Source organism: Zophobas morio, unplaced genomic scaffold, assembly GCF_036711695.1.
Source record: "Zophobas morio isolate AGI-343-1 ecotype UQ-CSIRO unplaced genomic scaffold, CSIRO_AGI_Zmor_V1 ptg000119l, whole genome shotgun sequence".
Lineage (NCBI taxonomy): Eukaryota > Metazoa > Arthropoda > Insecta > Coleoptera > Tenebrionidae > Zophobas > Zophobas morio.
Genome location: NW_026972224.1, coordinates 190,451 through 205,573, shown reverse-complemented (window position 1 = coordinate 205,573; position 15,123 = coordinate 190,451). Strand labels below are relative to the sequence as shown.

At 21.0% G+C, this 15,123-nt stretch overlaps 1 protein-coding gene across 1 annotated transcript; it reads right to left on the bottom strand.

Moving 5' to 3' along the window:
* Positions 1 to 1,094: 1,094 nt before the first annotated feature.
* On the bottom strand, positions 1,095 to 13,529 carry LOC135145066 (uncharacterized). The gene is made up of 12 exons (XM_064077192.1): positions 13,496 to 13,529; positions 12,896 to 12,996; positions 12,730 to 12,828; positions 12,262 to 12,354; positions 10,005 to 10,145; positions 9,377 to 9,445; positions 5,522 to 5,571; positions 5,062 to 5,168; positions 4,545 to 4,609; positions 4,336 to 4,431; positions 4,218 to 4,282; positions 1,095 to 1,239 (listed from the first exon to the last, which is right to left on the bottom strand). The coding sequence occupies exons 5-12, from the start codon at positions 10,107 to 10,109 to the stop codon at positions 1,095 to 1,097; spliced, it is 702 nt and encodes a 233-aa protein (XP_063933262.1). The 5' UTR covers positions 10,110 to 10,145; positions 12,262 to 12,354; positions 12,730 to 12,828; positions 12,896 to 12,996; positions 13,496 to 13,529.
* Between the last annotated feature and the right edge of the window lie 1,594 nt (positions 13,530 to 15,123).

Below are 15,123 nucleotides of genomic sequence, written 5' to 3'. Positions count from 1 at the left end.
CAAAATAAGGGGATTTTTTAAGCTAATTATATTTAAGGGAATGTAGTTATAATTTCAGAATCTTTGCCTAAAAAGTTCCAGCGTCGCTAGGATTAAATAGACTTTTTTAGAATCATAACAGGAAAAAAAACTTTGAAATGTTTTAATATTAAAGATCTCTACTTTAAAAATTATAAAGCGTTACCGTTCACACTAGATTTTTACTAAGAATCAAATTTAGAAAACTCGTTTTCGATCTTATTTTTAAAATTTTCACTAAACGTACACTTTATCTACTTGCTTGTGATGCTTTTATGTTAAAAAAAAAGATTTCTTTTTAAAGATGGTTAAGAGCAACATCGCTAGAGGTTTCTAACTGTAAGGAAATTAAGCTATTCCCGAAGTAGTATTTGTTACTTCGCGAAAATCTCATGAACTTGAGCTTTTTCGCAGTAAAGGGATTAAAAAGAAAACTGGTTATCTCAGAGGTAGTGAATGTTACTTTTGACACCGCATTTACATGTTTATGTAAAAGAAAATCATTTGTAGAGCTTTCCTGCAGTAAAGGTTAGGCAATAGTATAAACAAGATTTTCTAACAAACGGACTAAAACAATTAAAGCCGTACAAATAGATCAGTTGACTGTCTGCGCTAAAAAGATAACTAAGGTATACTAAAAAGTAAGTAAAAACATGATCTCGAGCTTCTTTTCTAAAACTTGTGCAAAATAAAAATAAAACTTAATTAATAAAATATGAGTTATAGATAAACGACTGTCTTAATGATACAGATTAATTAATAACCCAGTGTTACTATATTAAAACAGCTTTCTAAATGTTGAAATTGAACAAGTCATATATAATCAATGATAACCCATAAATATGCAAATTTAATTCTAAAAAAACTTTAAAGTTTTACATAAGACGTTTTCTTAGGAAAATACAAGGTAAGCAAAAATGATTAGCAGCACGTGGAATAAAGGCTCCAGACATTTGTTTACTTTTGTCAAATGCATACATGGGCAACACTTAAGTGGTAGCTTACACACATAATTGCGACTAATTTAAGAGCCGGAAAAGAAAATTTAAAAACTCAACTATGGGTTAATTTTTTGTTTATTTAACAAGCGATTGGCCAATACGAACTTTGTCGCCAGGAGCTACAAGAAATTTAAAACTTTGGGGCATTTCAAATATTAAAACGATGCAAGATCCAAATTTAAATAATCCAATTTCTTCTCCCTTAGGAACCAATAAGGGACTAGTAGGCACCAAAAAGATTATTAAGTGCGTGAGGTATTAATAATAAAGAGTAAAAAATTATTTAAAATATTTAAAATATTTAAAATAATGAAAAAATATTCTAATATATAACAAACATTAGAAAAAAGTTAAAAAAATAATATGAATATTCTCTCAACATGGAATCTTTAAAAGTTAAAAAAAATACATAAAAATGTAAAAGATATATATTATAAAGTATATTTCCTTGGCATGCCTTTAATAATAAAAAAATTTCTTAAAGTAAATAACAAATAATTTAAAAATAATAATAATAATTAAAATAATAAAAAATAATTGTACAAAAAAAATATAATTTATTGTAGAGTAAAAACTATAATTATTGTCCAATTATAATAAAACTACTCTTATAATAAAAACTGTAAAAATTGTTTTTAGGACAATAATAATAAAATAATGATGATATTATTAGAATAATAAGAATTATAATTATTATATATTTTAAAAACTTGAAATAATCATTATAATAATTACTATTAAAAGCGCTTAAATTTTATCATATAAAAAATTTCTTTTATATAATAATATAAAGAAGTTTACTAGAATTAGACTATTAATATACTATAAGACTTTGTAAAGAATAAAAATTGATATAAAATTACTATTTTGTACCAAACTTCAATAGTAATATTACTATTACTATAACTGATATGCTTATACTCATATGCATAAATAATATTAATCAAGAATAAATATATTAAGCAAATAATAAAATATTATTGATGAAACTAAATTTTATATATAATATATTATTATTAAAATAATATCATAAGAAATATAAATATTATAAGAATATTTATATAAAAAATATACTAATATCATTTAAAATATAATATATAGACAATCTAATAAATAGTAACTATTAATATATTAAAAAGTACTTAAAATTTAATATACTTTTAACAATAATAATATTAATACAAATAATTTTAAAATTTGTACAAAATTTATTTTCTAAACTACAAAAGTATATAATTTAATCAAAAGTAATAAAAAATAAAAATTATTAATTAATAGTATATTTTTTAATTATTAATAAATTAAAATTATTATTAAACTGTAGAAACATTTATTTATATTATTATCTAATAATGATATAATTTTTTTGAATAATATACTTATATGTTTAATACAATTATAATCTACAGTACGCGAAATATTTTTTAAAAGTTTTTTTTTAAAAATGTGATATAATGTACAACTGAATATATTATAATAATAATAATAAAGAATATTTAGATTATCAACTTTTATAGTAAAACATTATCATTATTATTTTATTATTAATAAAAAAATAACAAAGTTTCACCGTAAAAAAACTTTTCAAAAGTTTTTTTAAAAGCGCTTAAGACACTTAAATGGGACCCATTTTAAAATAAGTAAAACTCGTTACTCTCTACGTGTTACAATTATTCTTGTCGACCAATAAAAAATAAGATTAACAGTTGTTAAAGCAGATAATTGGTTGTTGATTAACAATGGTTTTAGTCTGACTTTTAATAAAAAGTTCATAATTATACTACCAAAATAATATTGACCGGGCACTTAAGACATTCAATTTATAAATTTCAATGACATTGTTACAATAAAAAATTTGTTTTTCTCGAAAAACTGCACTTTCTGTATGCACTCATCATTGCTAACTAAGAAAAGTTTAAAATAAAGTATCCATTTTCTACCAAAACCACGAGGGAGGCCCAAAAACGGGTCTAAATAATTGTTAGGAAAATAAAGCAGTACTACAGAACCCTGAAGTTACGAAAAAGCATAATATTAACCACATTTCTTTCTTCTAACATATTTATTACTATAAAAATTATAAATAACAAATTTCGGTTATCAGTTATATTTCATTTTATCATAATAATTTTATTACATTGTTATTATTACTATTTTTAGTGAATAACAAAAAGTTATTCATAAAAAAATTAAATATATATTGTTCCTTAATACAAGTTATTTTTATTATTATTTACTCATACTGACTGTCTTTTCTACATGTGCTGCTTACTTATGTAATGATAAAAACTCTTATTATATTTCCTATATAAACTAACTATGATTAAAGTAAAGTTTTACTTTAAAAAAAAATATAATTTTATGAATTTTAATAAAAAATTTTTTTTTTAAGAATAATAAAACTATAAATAAAGAAAATTTATTCTCAAAAGTTATTTTTAAAATATAAGTGAATAGCAAATAATTTATATATTTTTTAGTAAGAAAAAAAAAACTAAAAAATATATAACTTCGCTGCACCAGTTTTCTAAAAAAAAAATATTACTTTCCGATAATAACGTTAATATCAGTAGAAAAAAGGGCCAATCAAGGTAGATTAAAAAAATTAGTGACGCGGAAAAATAAAGAAAGAAAAGGAAATTTAGACTAAAAAAAGCTAAAAAACTTAATGATCGGCAGAATTTTTAATAAAACTATAAAATATTCAACTATTAAAAAAAAAGGTAAATACCAATAATAAAAAGAAATATATAAATACTTACATTCTGCATTAATAATACATAAAAGTATACTAAAAAAAATTATTATAAACAAAACATATTAAAAATAAATAGAAAAAACTATACATAAAGTATATTAATAATAATTATAATTTATATTTTATTTATTACAAAATGTTAAAATATTGGTAAAAGAAAAAAAGTATACTAAAAATTATTAAAATAAAATAAAAATACTTAATAAAAAATTATACATAAAGTATAATAATAATCACCTATTTTGTATTTTATTCATTACAGAGTTAAAATATTGATAATAAAACAGAAATGTTACAACTATTTAATATTTATAAAAAAAATAAAGTAGAGTAAAAGAGAAAATAAAAATTTATAATTCAAGTATTGTATTATAAAATCAAGAAATATTAATGGAACATAAAAAAGGCATAAATGTTATATAAAAGTTTATAATATTAACTCTGAAAAGTGTTTAAACTTTCGTTCCCGCAATTTACTATCTTTTTTACAATTGGTGGACAGCTCCTATGCGAATTTTATTGGATAAAAAGTTATATAAAAATCACTAAAAAAATTACCGAATCGAAATAGAAACAAATGGACCCGACATTAAAAGCGCCAATGGCAATAAAGCTAAAAAAGCCGTTGATCCACGTGCCACTCAGAGCCACTCGCTGTGTAAATAATAATGATTCAAGTAAGTTATGTAATATGTTAATAAATAGTAATAATAAACTATAAACTATACACTTTTGTTAAAAAATAATAACTTTTTTAAAAAATATACCTCGTTATAGTTAAAAAGGCCCTCAATAACATGCGTTAAGGGCGGAGCAACTGATAGCAAATCCCCTTGAAGTATAAATTTTTATAAATATTATTGTATATATTTAGTTTATTATTAAATATATTTTATTATAATATTATTTTACTAATTATCAAAAGTATTTTTATTTATAAAAGTGTTTCGTTTTTTAGTTTATAATTATATGATACGGTTTATTACCAACTAAATTTATTATAATATTACTTATTATTGTAACTATTATTCATTTAAATTATAAAAGAAATATTTCGTATAATAGTTTATAATTAATTCGTAGAGAGATATATTATTAATATATTTACTTTAATATTAAATATTCTTTATTATAATAATATTATTTATTCTTATAAGTATTTTTATTTCTTAGTATAATAATGAAATTTCCTATACTTAGTTATTAATAAATATATTTTAACATAAATAAATATTAGAAAGGTTCAATACTTGTTTTGTATATAATTATTAATATTATTATTACCAGGGAAATGCACGCGTTTCCGAATGTTCCAATTGGTGGGCGAATGAAATCGATGACAATCGCTCGGGGACAAATAAATTGTTATCTGTTGCAAGCTATAGCCCTCTCTGCCAAAAAAAATTAAAATATATTAAATTATAATTTGTTTATTCATATTTAAAATACAAAATTAAAATTTATATTTTAAACTAAAGTAAAAAGCTTTTTTTTTACCTAAAAAATATTCTGACTTCTCAAGTTTTTATTAAACAAAAAATTGATAACTTAAAGTTATAAAAATACTTCCAAAAGTTAACATTTTTCAATTTTTGTAAAAATTATAAAATTAAAAGCTATTTATATATAGTAATATTTTTAATAAGTTAGCAGAAGTTATTTATTAAATAATTATCCCTTCCGATAAATTAAATAGCCTTATAAATTTTAAAAAGTCAAAGTCTCAGGAAGTTTACTAACTGACCTTGGAATAGGAACTTCGCCCAGAAATCTTTCAATACTATATGAAATCCCCTAAAAAAGTTGTGATAACTTTGTACAGCCACATTTTTATTAAAAAAATTATCTAAGTATTTTAAGTATTCTTTTGTAAAAAAAGTTATTTATTAAAATTTTAAAAGAAATGGCTCGTAATTTTAATATTTTTGATATTATTACAGTTATTTTTATTTTAAAAGAAAACAAAACAAAGTTTTTAAATTTGTTTAGGGTTTTTTGTTGCTCGTTGCCTGTCTTTCTTGTACATATAGATTATTATTTAAAAAAAAATTAATTAAATTACACTTCGAGATTTTAAGTTTTTCTTTAGTTTTAATAAATCTAAAACAAACAAAATTTTGGCCATAAAAAAAAGTTCTCGATTTCTATAAAAGGTCTGACAATTTTAAATTATATATAAAATAAAATCTGCACGCTTATATAAAATAAGTTCCTTGGAAATTTTTTTTTTTAACATTTTATATATATGCGAAACCTAAAGGAAAAATAAATCCATCCGCAGAAAAGCCTCGTATGTATTACTCCAAACTTTCATTTTACTATTTGAATGTTTTAAAAAACTATTGATAAAATTTTATGTGCATAGCGAAAACTGCTTGATAAGTCTTCTTTCCGTGCACATTAACATTAAAAGTAAAATAACTATAAACTACTAAGAGATTAATACTTATACAAGAGGTTTATGCGGACTGTAACACCCTATGAATATATAAATTACTTAAAAAAAGCGTTCATCTTTGGCGTGCTAAAAAATTTTCTTGAAGGCAAAGGCAGTGGAACGGGGCAATATTACATTATATACTTTCATCATAGTAAACCAAAACTATAATTAATATTTTAGATAAGTTGTACTTTATATTAAGCCCTATAATTTTCTTAGTGAGCTAAATTGATTTTATAATACTATCCCTATATGAAAATATCTTAATTATGAAACTAAAAAGTTATAAGAAACTTTTAAAAATTTTATTAACTTCATATAAAATTACTTATAATTTTTTTACCTAAATCACTCTTTATAAATTAATTTTAATAATACTATTCCTATATAAAAATATCTGAATTGTAAAACTAAAAAATTATTAGAAACTTTTAAAGATATCAACTTCATATACAATTATAGTTTTCTTCAGCTAAATCATTCTCTTTAGGTAATGAATTGCATATATAAAAAAAAAAATTGAAACTGAATTTCTTTTACTTTTATTATTTAATTAAATCTTATAGCCCTTGTAAGTGTATCTACTAACATTACGTATATACCATATCTGTAATAAGCAAATAAAAAAACGAAATATTAGAAAAACTTGTTTGTAGTAAAATAAGAAGATCGAATCTCTTAATTCTAACTTTTTTAAAGGTATAATTTATTTTAACGCTCTCCATTTTCCAAAATTAAATAAAAATCAAGTTAAATTAAAAGTTTTTCTTAGCAGTTACTGCTACTCTTATATAATTATGGGCCTTCAAGCACTCTTTAATACCAACTTTTTAAATTAATTTGAAAAAATCTTACTCTTTTGTAAAATCTGAACTTTTTAACTATTTTACAAATTTAAATTTAATAAATTTTTTTTTAAAAGTTACTAAATTATTTTACAATTCTTATTTTACTATAAAATCTTAACTTCCTAAATCTTTTATTATTTTTAAAATTATTGAATATTCAAACTTCGTTGATAAATGATTCTGTGTTTAACTTTATAATAATTTTTCCTTCTAGTAATAAACTAAGCTATTATATACTTATAATAAGCCAAGTATTTAAAAGAAAATGTCTTACCTTGCCAATAAATTTAATCTTCAATATATCATGCTTTCTTAATTAAAATTAAACAAATCAAGATGAGGTTAATAAACCATTGTCAAGGTCTTACTTTACTATACAAATATCCTTTACTTATAATAAGTTTAGCTTTTATACGCTTGAAATTAAACAAATTTTCATAAAAACGTTATTTTATTCCTACTAGAAATAACTTAAGGTTTTATTTTACTATAATGAAACATTATTTCTAAGTGAAGTTAATAAATTATCCCCATGTCTGGCTTTATTATAAAAACAGTTTTTCTTACAACAATCAATAAACTTTGATATTCATAAATAAGCAAATTTTTAATACGAAGTTTACAGATTATTCTACAAGTCTTACACAGGTAAATTATATTAACCCACTAATAAGAAATTAAGCTTTCATTTATTAAATAATAAGAAATTTTCAAGATAAATTTAAAGAATTAATCTACAAATCTTTACTAAATTCCTTCTTATAGAAAATAAATTTTCCTGAGGTGGTGTAAATTATTTATTCTAAATGTCTTTACTAAAAACCCTTAACATTCTAGTAATAAATTACGTCATGTTGAAGCCCAATAATTATTCTACATGTAAAAAAATCTTTTTCTCCCTATAAATAATAATATTTCAAGATGGAATAAATTATATATCCTGGAAGTCTTACTTTACTAGAAAACCTAAACCTCCTAGTAATAAATCACGCCTTTATGTCATAAACATAATGAAATTTCAAAATAGAGTTAATGAATTATTCTACATCCTTTGCTAAAAAAATCTTTTCCTTCTTAGAAATAATATTCATATTCTTATAATTGAAACATTTTCAAGATGGAGTTATTAAATTTTCTTCAAGCCTAATTTTATTATAAATTTTAACTTTCTAAGTTTTTATAAAATTAATATTTTATTCATGTCTTACTTTACCATAAAATCTTTTGCTTTCAGTAATAATAAGCTTTAGTACTTTTATAATAAAAAAATTATAAAATTGGAATTAATAGATTGTGGCTTTTTTGTGTAAATTAAATAAACGACCTCTAAAATTAGTCCGCCACTACTAATCTCTATAAATCTTTCATAAAATACACTAATAATTAAAAACTTGTAAAGATTTGAACCTTCAAAAACTCTTTAATTTACTTTATAAGTATTTCTGGGATGAACAAATATTTTATTAAAAAAAGGAGAAATATATAAAACTTTTATAATTTCCTATAAAAAATAACTAATAGTTATATTTTTTTTAGGTTATAAATTTTAAATTTATAATAAACAAAAAATTTATTCTAATTTTTTAAAAAACTTGGAGAAGTATAGAGCTTAATATTTTTTTTATTTACTCGAAATTAAATTAAAAAATATAATTACAGTTTTTTTTAATCTTCTGAGATTATAAAAAAAATACAAAATAAAACTTAAAAAAACTTTTATTATTAAATTTAAAACATTTTTATAAAATAAATTCAAATTTATAGAAAGTTTGATATATAAATTTATAGTGACAAGTAGAAAAAAATATATAATATATAGAAATATAATAATTTTTTTATAACTTAAAAGTGTTATATATTTATAAAAAAGTGAAAGGCTCTAATATTTCTGAGGCGCAACTTTTCAAACAAAGTATAATGAAATTAAAAATTTTTAAAAAAAAATTTTTCATTTTTCTTATAATTTTGTATCAATTTTAAAATTTGCCTATTTTATAATTTTTATTTTTATTTTTATTAATTCTAATTATAAAAAATAAGCAAAAAGGTATAAAAAAAAAAATTTCTATAAATAAACAGAAATAGAATAAAATTGCTTAATATATATTAATAGAGAACTCAAAAACACAGACAAAAACTAAAAAAGATAAACAAAAATAATGAATTTTATAAATTTATATATATTAATAATAATTAAGTAAAGGCTCTTCAATAAAAAAGTTATTAAATAAGTTTATTAATACGAATAAAAAAATTATATATAACTTAAAACTATTAAAAAAAATTTATAAAATTTGTAAATCGAAAAAACCTTAACAGCCTCCACTCTTCCGTTTGGAACAGGACCCAAATACAGAACTCGTCCATCCGCTGGACTGGTCTTTATATATATTAACAAAAAATTTAAGATTAAAAAAAATTAATTTAAATTTAAAAATTTTAGTTGAGCAACCTCAAAAAAAATTTATAAAAGCGATTATCAATTATGTTTTATAATAATAATAACAATAAATAAAAAGAAAAATAATAAACGATTATCATTTATTTATCAATAATAATAATAAATAAAAAGAAATTATTAAAAAAAACTATTATTGCTGGATAAATAATGATAAACATAAATAAAAAGCATACGATTAATAATAATTAATTAATTAAAAAAAATACAATTATTGTATCTTCTATTAGTCTGGCCAAATAATAGTAATAAATATAAGATAATAGATAAAAACCTAAAATTATAGCATCTACAGTTGAGCTAACTAAATAATAATAACAAACATATAAAAAGCACTCATTTATAGCATCTTCTATTGGTCTACCAAATATAAATAATCGAAAAATAATAATAAAGAAAAAAAGAAAAGCATACAATTTAGAGCAACACCTATTGGACTAGTCAAATAATAATCACAATAATAATAAAAGAAAAGGCACACAATTATAGAATCTTCAATTGGTCTAGCCAAGGGAGAAAGTTGGCGGGTAAAAAAATCGTTTAGACTTTTATAATCCTTAAAATTCTGGCGCTGCGCTTCTTGCATGTTGCAGTTAAAAAGCCAGCAATAGGCTCCAATAATCTAATAATTATATGAAAATGCTATACGTTATTAATAATTTATTATTAATAATATTATTTTTTCTATTTAGTATATTATTCAGAAAAATTTACTATTATTTTTTAGTATTACCAACTATTTAAATATTATAAATGTTATTTAACCGATATATTTATTATGAATATATGAAACTGTTTTATTAGTATTATTTAAAAAATATTATATTCTCTAATTGTATTATTTAATAATGTCAAGTATTTTCTTAAAAGTAAAAAAATAATATATTTTTACTATTTATTATATAATATTTCATATTTCATTATTAGTATTAACTAATAAAAATATATAATATGTATTCTTTACTATATATTATATTATATATTAATGAACTTAAATAAGTTAATAAAATTTTATATTAACTTTATGAAAAATATTAATATATTTATTTCTATTTATAAAAATCTATAAAAAATTAATTTATAAGTTCGTCCGAAAAGACTTTCATATGACTATTTTTACTTAAACAAAAGAATAATAAAGCTACGGAAAAATAGTTTATTTTAGTTATAAGAAAAATATTGTATAGTAAAATGAAAACAGTTCTGAGTTTTCTGTATATAAAATTATATATTACATAATAAATAATGCACAACAGAAAAAAAATAAAAGTATTCATAAATAAAAAAGTTTAACATTATAATTTATTATATAATAAATATTATATAAAAAAAAAATAAAAAAGTTTTTATATATATAAATATTTATAATTTTTAAATTAAAAATAAAAGTTTTTATACATGAAAAAGTTATTAATAAATATATAAAAATTAGTATATTATATAACTAAATATTGCATATTAAGAAAATAAATTATTAAAGTTCTTATATAAAAAAAGTATAAATATAATATATTAATAAATAAAATTAAAGAATTATATAATAAATATTGAATAGTAGAAAAATTAAAAATAAAAGTTATTATATAAAAAAAAGTATTAATATTACTATTTATAATAAAAAACAATTTATTAAAAAATATTTTTTTTATCGGAAAAAAATAAATAACCAGAGTTCTTATATATAAAAAAGTATAAAGAATATAATTTATAAAAATAAAAAATTGTTTATTATATAACATTGTATAATAGAAAAAAAAAGTTTTGTGTACAATAAAAATATAAAATAAATTAATCATAAAATAAGTTTATTATATTATAAATATTGTAGAGTAAAAAAAAATAAAAAAATAAAAACTTTATATAAAATATTAATATAATTCATTAATATGAAAATAATAAAAACTAAAAAATAAAAGTTTTTTTTTATATTTTAAGTTATTATTAATAAATTATTTTTTTAATTAAAAAATTTATTTTCTTTTTATAAAATTTTTATAATTAATGTTCATATTTCCTTATTATTTTTTTATTAATATATTTTTTGTATATTATTATAATTCTTATTATTTCCATAGTGAAGTAAAAAAAAGAAAAAGTTAAATATATAACTTTATACTAAAGTGTTGCCAAAAATAGTTAAACTTAAACAATAACAAAAATTAAAATTTCAAATTATAAAATCGTAAAATAATTTAATTTCTAAAAACAATTATATTTTAACTAAATAAATTTAAAGAGGAATGAAAAGTTATATAAAATAACAAAATAACAAAATCAATTTAAGAAATTGTAGTAACTCCAAATTAAATATTAATATTATTTAAAAAGTTTAACAAATAATTTAAAAAAAACTAAATGTCATAAAAATTAAGTAAAATGTAAATTTTCCATTTTTATTATTTAATTATGATGATAACTTAAAATTTATTTAAGTTCATGTAAATTTCTGTTACGTGTCTTATAAAAAAGTTTAGAGATTTTTTTTTGTAAATTAAAAAATCAACTAAAAATATAAGCCTAAAAAAAATTATAAAATTTAAATAAAAATATTAATTAAATAGAAATCAACTTTTAATCGAAAAAAAAAAATTGAAATTAATTTAATAAATCAAACTTATTTATATTATAAAATAACCCAAATACGAATAACAATTGCACTTTTCTATAAAGTCTATAATATTAATGATAATAATAATAATAAGTTATAAAGATCACAATTAAAAATATATAAATTTAACAGGCTTTCTAAGAAATGCAGGTAACTCGTAATCGTGGATTCTCCCCCATAAGGAGGAAAGAACTCTTGTTGGAAACTTCTTTAATAGTAAAATCTATAAAAAATTATTATAACAATAATAGTATTAACATAAATATTTTCTTTATAATAAGATAATAATATTTAATTATAATAAAAAAATAATTCAATAAAAGTAAAATTAACAACTGACAAACATATAGGGGTGTGCGTATAAGTAAATATATATAAACTTTATAACATATGAATTAATAAGAAATAAATAACAATATAATAACAAACTATAAATTAAAAATTAAAACAAAATCTCTCTTAATAATTTAATAAACAAACAAAAGGGTTAGATGTAACAATTAATTTTATAAGACCGATAATTAAATAAAAAAAGAAAAAATTTATAATACAATTAAAATGGAATAATTATTAAAGAAAAAAATAAATAATTTTCCACCTGCCAATCTTTTAAAACATGCGAATGAGGAGGAAATCGGTCGTGGTCAGCTTTTCTTTCTTCTTTTAATGAATAATATTCATGCCTTACGCACCAAATCTTTTATCCAAAAAAATTAACAAAAACGCTGAAATTTAGTATTAATAATAGAACAGAAGTGTTATACAAATGCAGTGAGAGCGGCTATAGAAAAGAAAGAAAATTTATATAAAGTTTTCCTCGAATAATTAGCCAATTTTAGCTTCTGAACGGAATAACTTTGAAAAACTAAAGCGTTTAATCATTATAATTAACAAATTGTTAATTATATAAATAGTGAAAAAATATTAAGCATAATAAAAAAAATTATTAAATACAATTATTTATACGCCACAAATTTTTATAATTAAACAACACAGAAATATTAAACAACATATAACATAGTACTATATAATAAAAAATTATTATTTATTATAGCATATTTTTTATGTCTATTTAAATTATTATAATAAATTAATGATTATTTTTTATATAACTCTTTTTGAACTTTTTAATAAAATATTTTTATTATTTATATTTTTATATATTTTGCCAGTCAGTTAAGTAAATGGTCAAACTTCATTAACTTTTTCAAAAACAATACATTTATTATAAGGATACAAACGGGGCCTTTTCGACGAGAAGAAAAATGTTAGTATTTTAAAGGATAACATATTTAATATAAAAGAAGACGGAAAACTAAAAAAATGTTTGCTTTGCAAAAGGGTCTAAGCTGAATTAAATATACCATCGCCTAGCAATGCGGCACTGCATAGGACAACCACGGCTGCATGAAGAAAAAGTAGAGCACGTGGAGGCTCACCAAGTCGTTCTTTTCAGATGCTTGTATATGTATACCTTCTAAACGCACGTGCGTCTTCAGAAAAATATAGCCCAATACGGCTATTTTGTGGGGCTGTTATGCATATGGATGCATTTAAGATTGGTAATATTTTTGCTTAAATGATGCATCTCTTATCTCATTTTTTTTATCCGAGTGAAAGCGTATAGCACGAAAGAAAATCTGGTTCTGCCTCTATTCTATTCCCACCTCCTCGGCTTAGGTGCTATAGTTAATTTATACAGGCGCCCCGAGAGCAAGAATTTACTAGAGAAAGAAACATTGCTTGCCATCAAGAGTGATTTCTATTGGTTATCATAAATAAATGATGTGGGTCAGCCCATTTAATAAAACCTCTTATCTTCCTTCCGCCCATGTCTCTCTCACCTTCTGTTTACTGTTGCTTTTTTATTTATTTCTTAAGTTTTCTTAAATCAGCCTTAACTGGGCGGTGCGATTTCTAAAATCTAATCACCTAGAAAGCAGGTCCGAGACTCCGACATTCGCTTTTTAGATTCAACGTGCTACCGTATCCTTGCTCGTTTTAATTAGTCGAATAATAAATTTATAAATTACAAAGTATAAGAGCCTTAAAAAGTAAATTGCTTTTCTTCTACCCAGTTAAAGCATTAATTTTAATATCTTAAAGTCTCCAAGTAGCTAATGAATCTAGGTTAAACAAGAAAACAGTCTTCTCCCCCTTTGTTTTTTACTACAAAAATTAACACTATTCACGCATCACATACAGAATAGAAATAAATGTTTGTAAGAGAAGCATATGCTAACAGCAATAGCTGATAAAGGTTAAGTGGATAAAGTCTATCTAAATTGTATTATTTAGCAAGTAATACTGAATTTCTAGATTTTGTTTATAAAAATTGTATTGCCACTATTTAGGTAAACTTCTTCATAAGTTTTGTATTAGATCTAAACTTTGTGAATTTTGAATAATTGTTAAACCTTGTAGTTAATTATAATTGTTATATTATGTTTTTTGTCAAAGACCGCAGTGTTAAAATGGATTAGGCCCTTTACATATTTGCATCTTTACTTATGCTCACGCTGACTTCTTTTTTTTACCCTAACAGGTGGTATAAATTTAACCTAAGCGACCCATAAGAGGTACAAAACAAAACACCCTATTAAAGGTGGTTCAGCGGATGACACGCTCACCCTGCGAACCAAACTAAAAGGATCTTCTTGGCCCTTGAGAGGGGCTTCACATAAATTTTACCAAGCTTATTTAATTTTAGTTTTGCAGGGGCCTCCATCTGGTATCGTAAGTTTATAACTCGATGCCAATACCCATCCTAACTGCCAAGTTAATTAATTCAATATCATTAGTGCGTTATATTGAAATTAATTATCAAGAATGTTTACTAGCATGTGAATGTATATTAACACTAATTTTACAGTTAAGCTGTCGGCCTTTTGCTTCCTGTTGCTGGCCTTTTGTTCCTTGTTCCTTTTAGAAGCCGTTAGTCGGTTTATAAAGTCTGCATACCTCCAGTTTGCTAGGTCAAGCTATTATACTT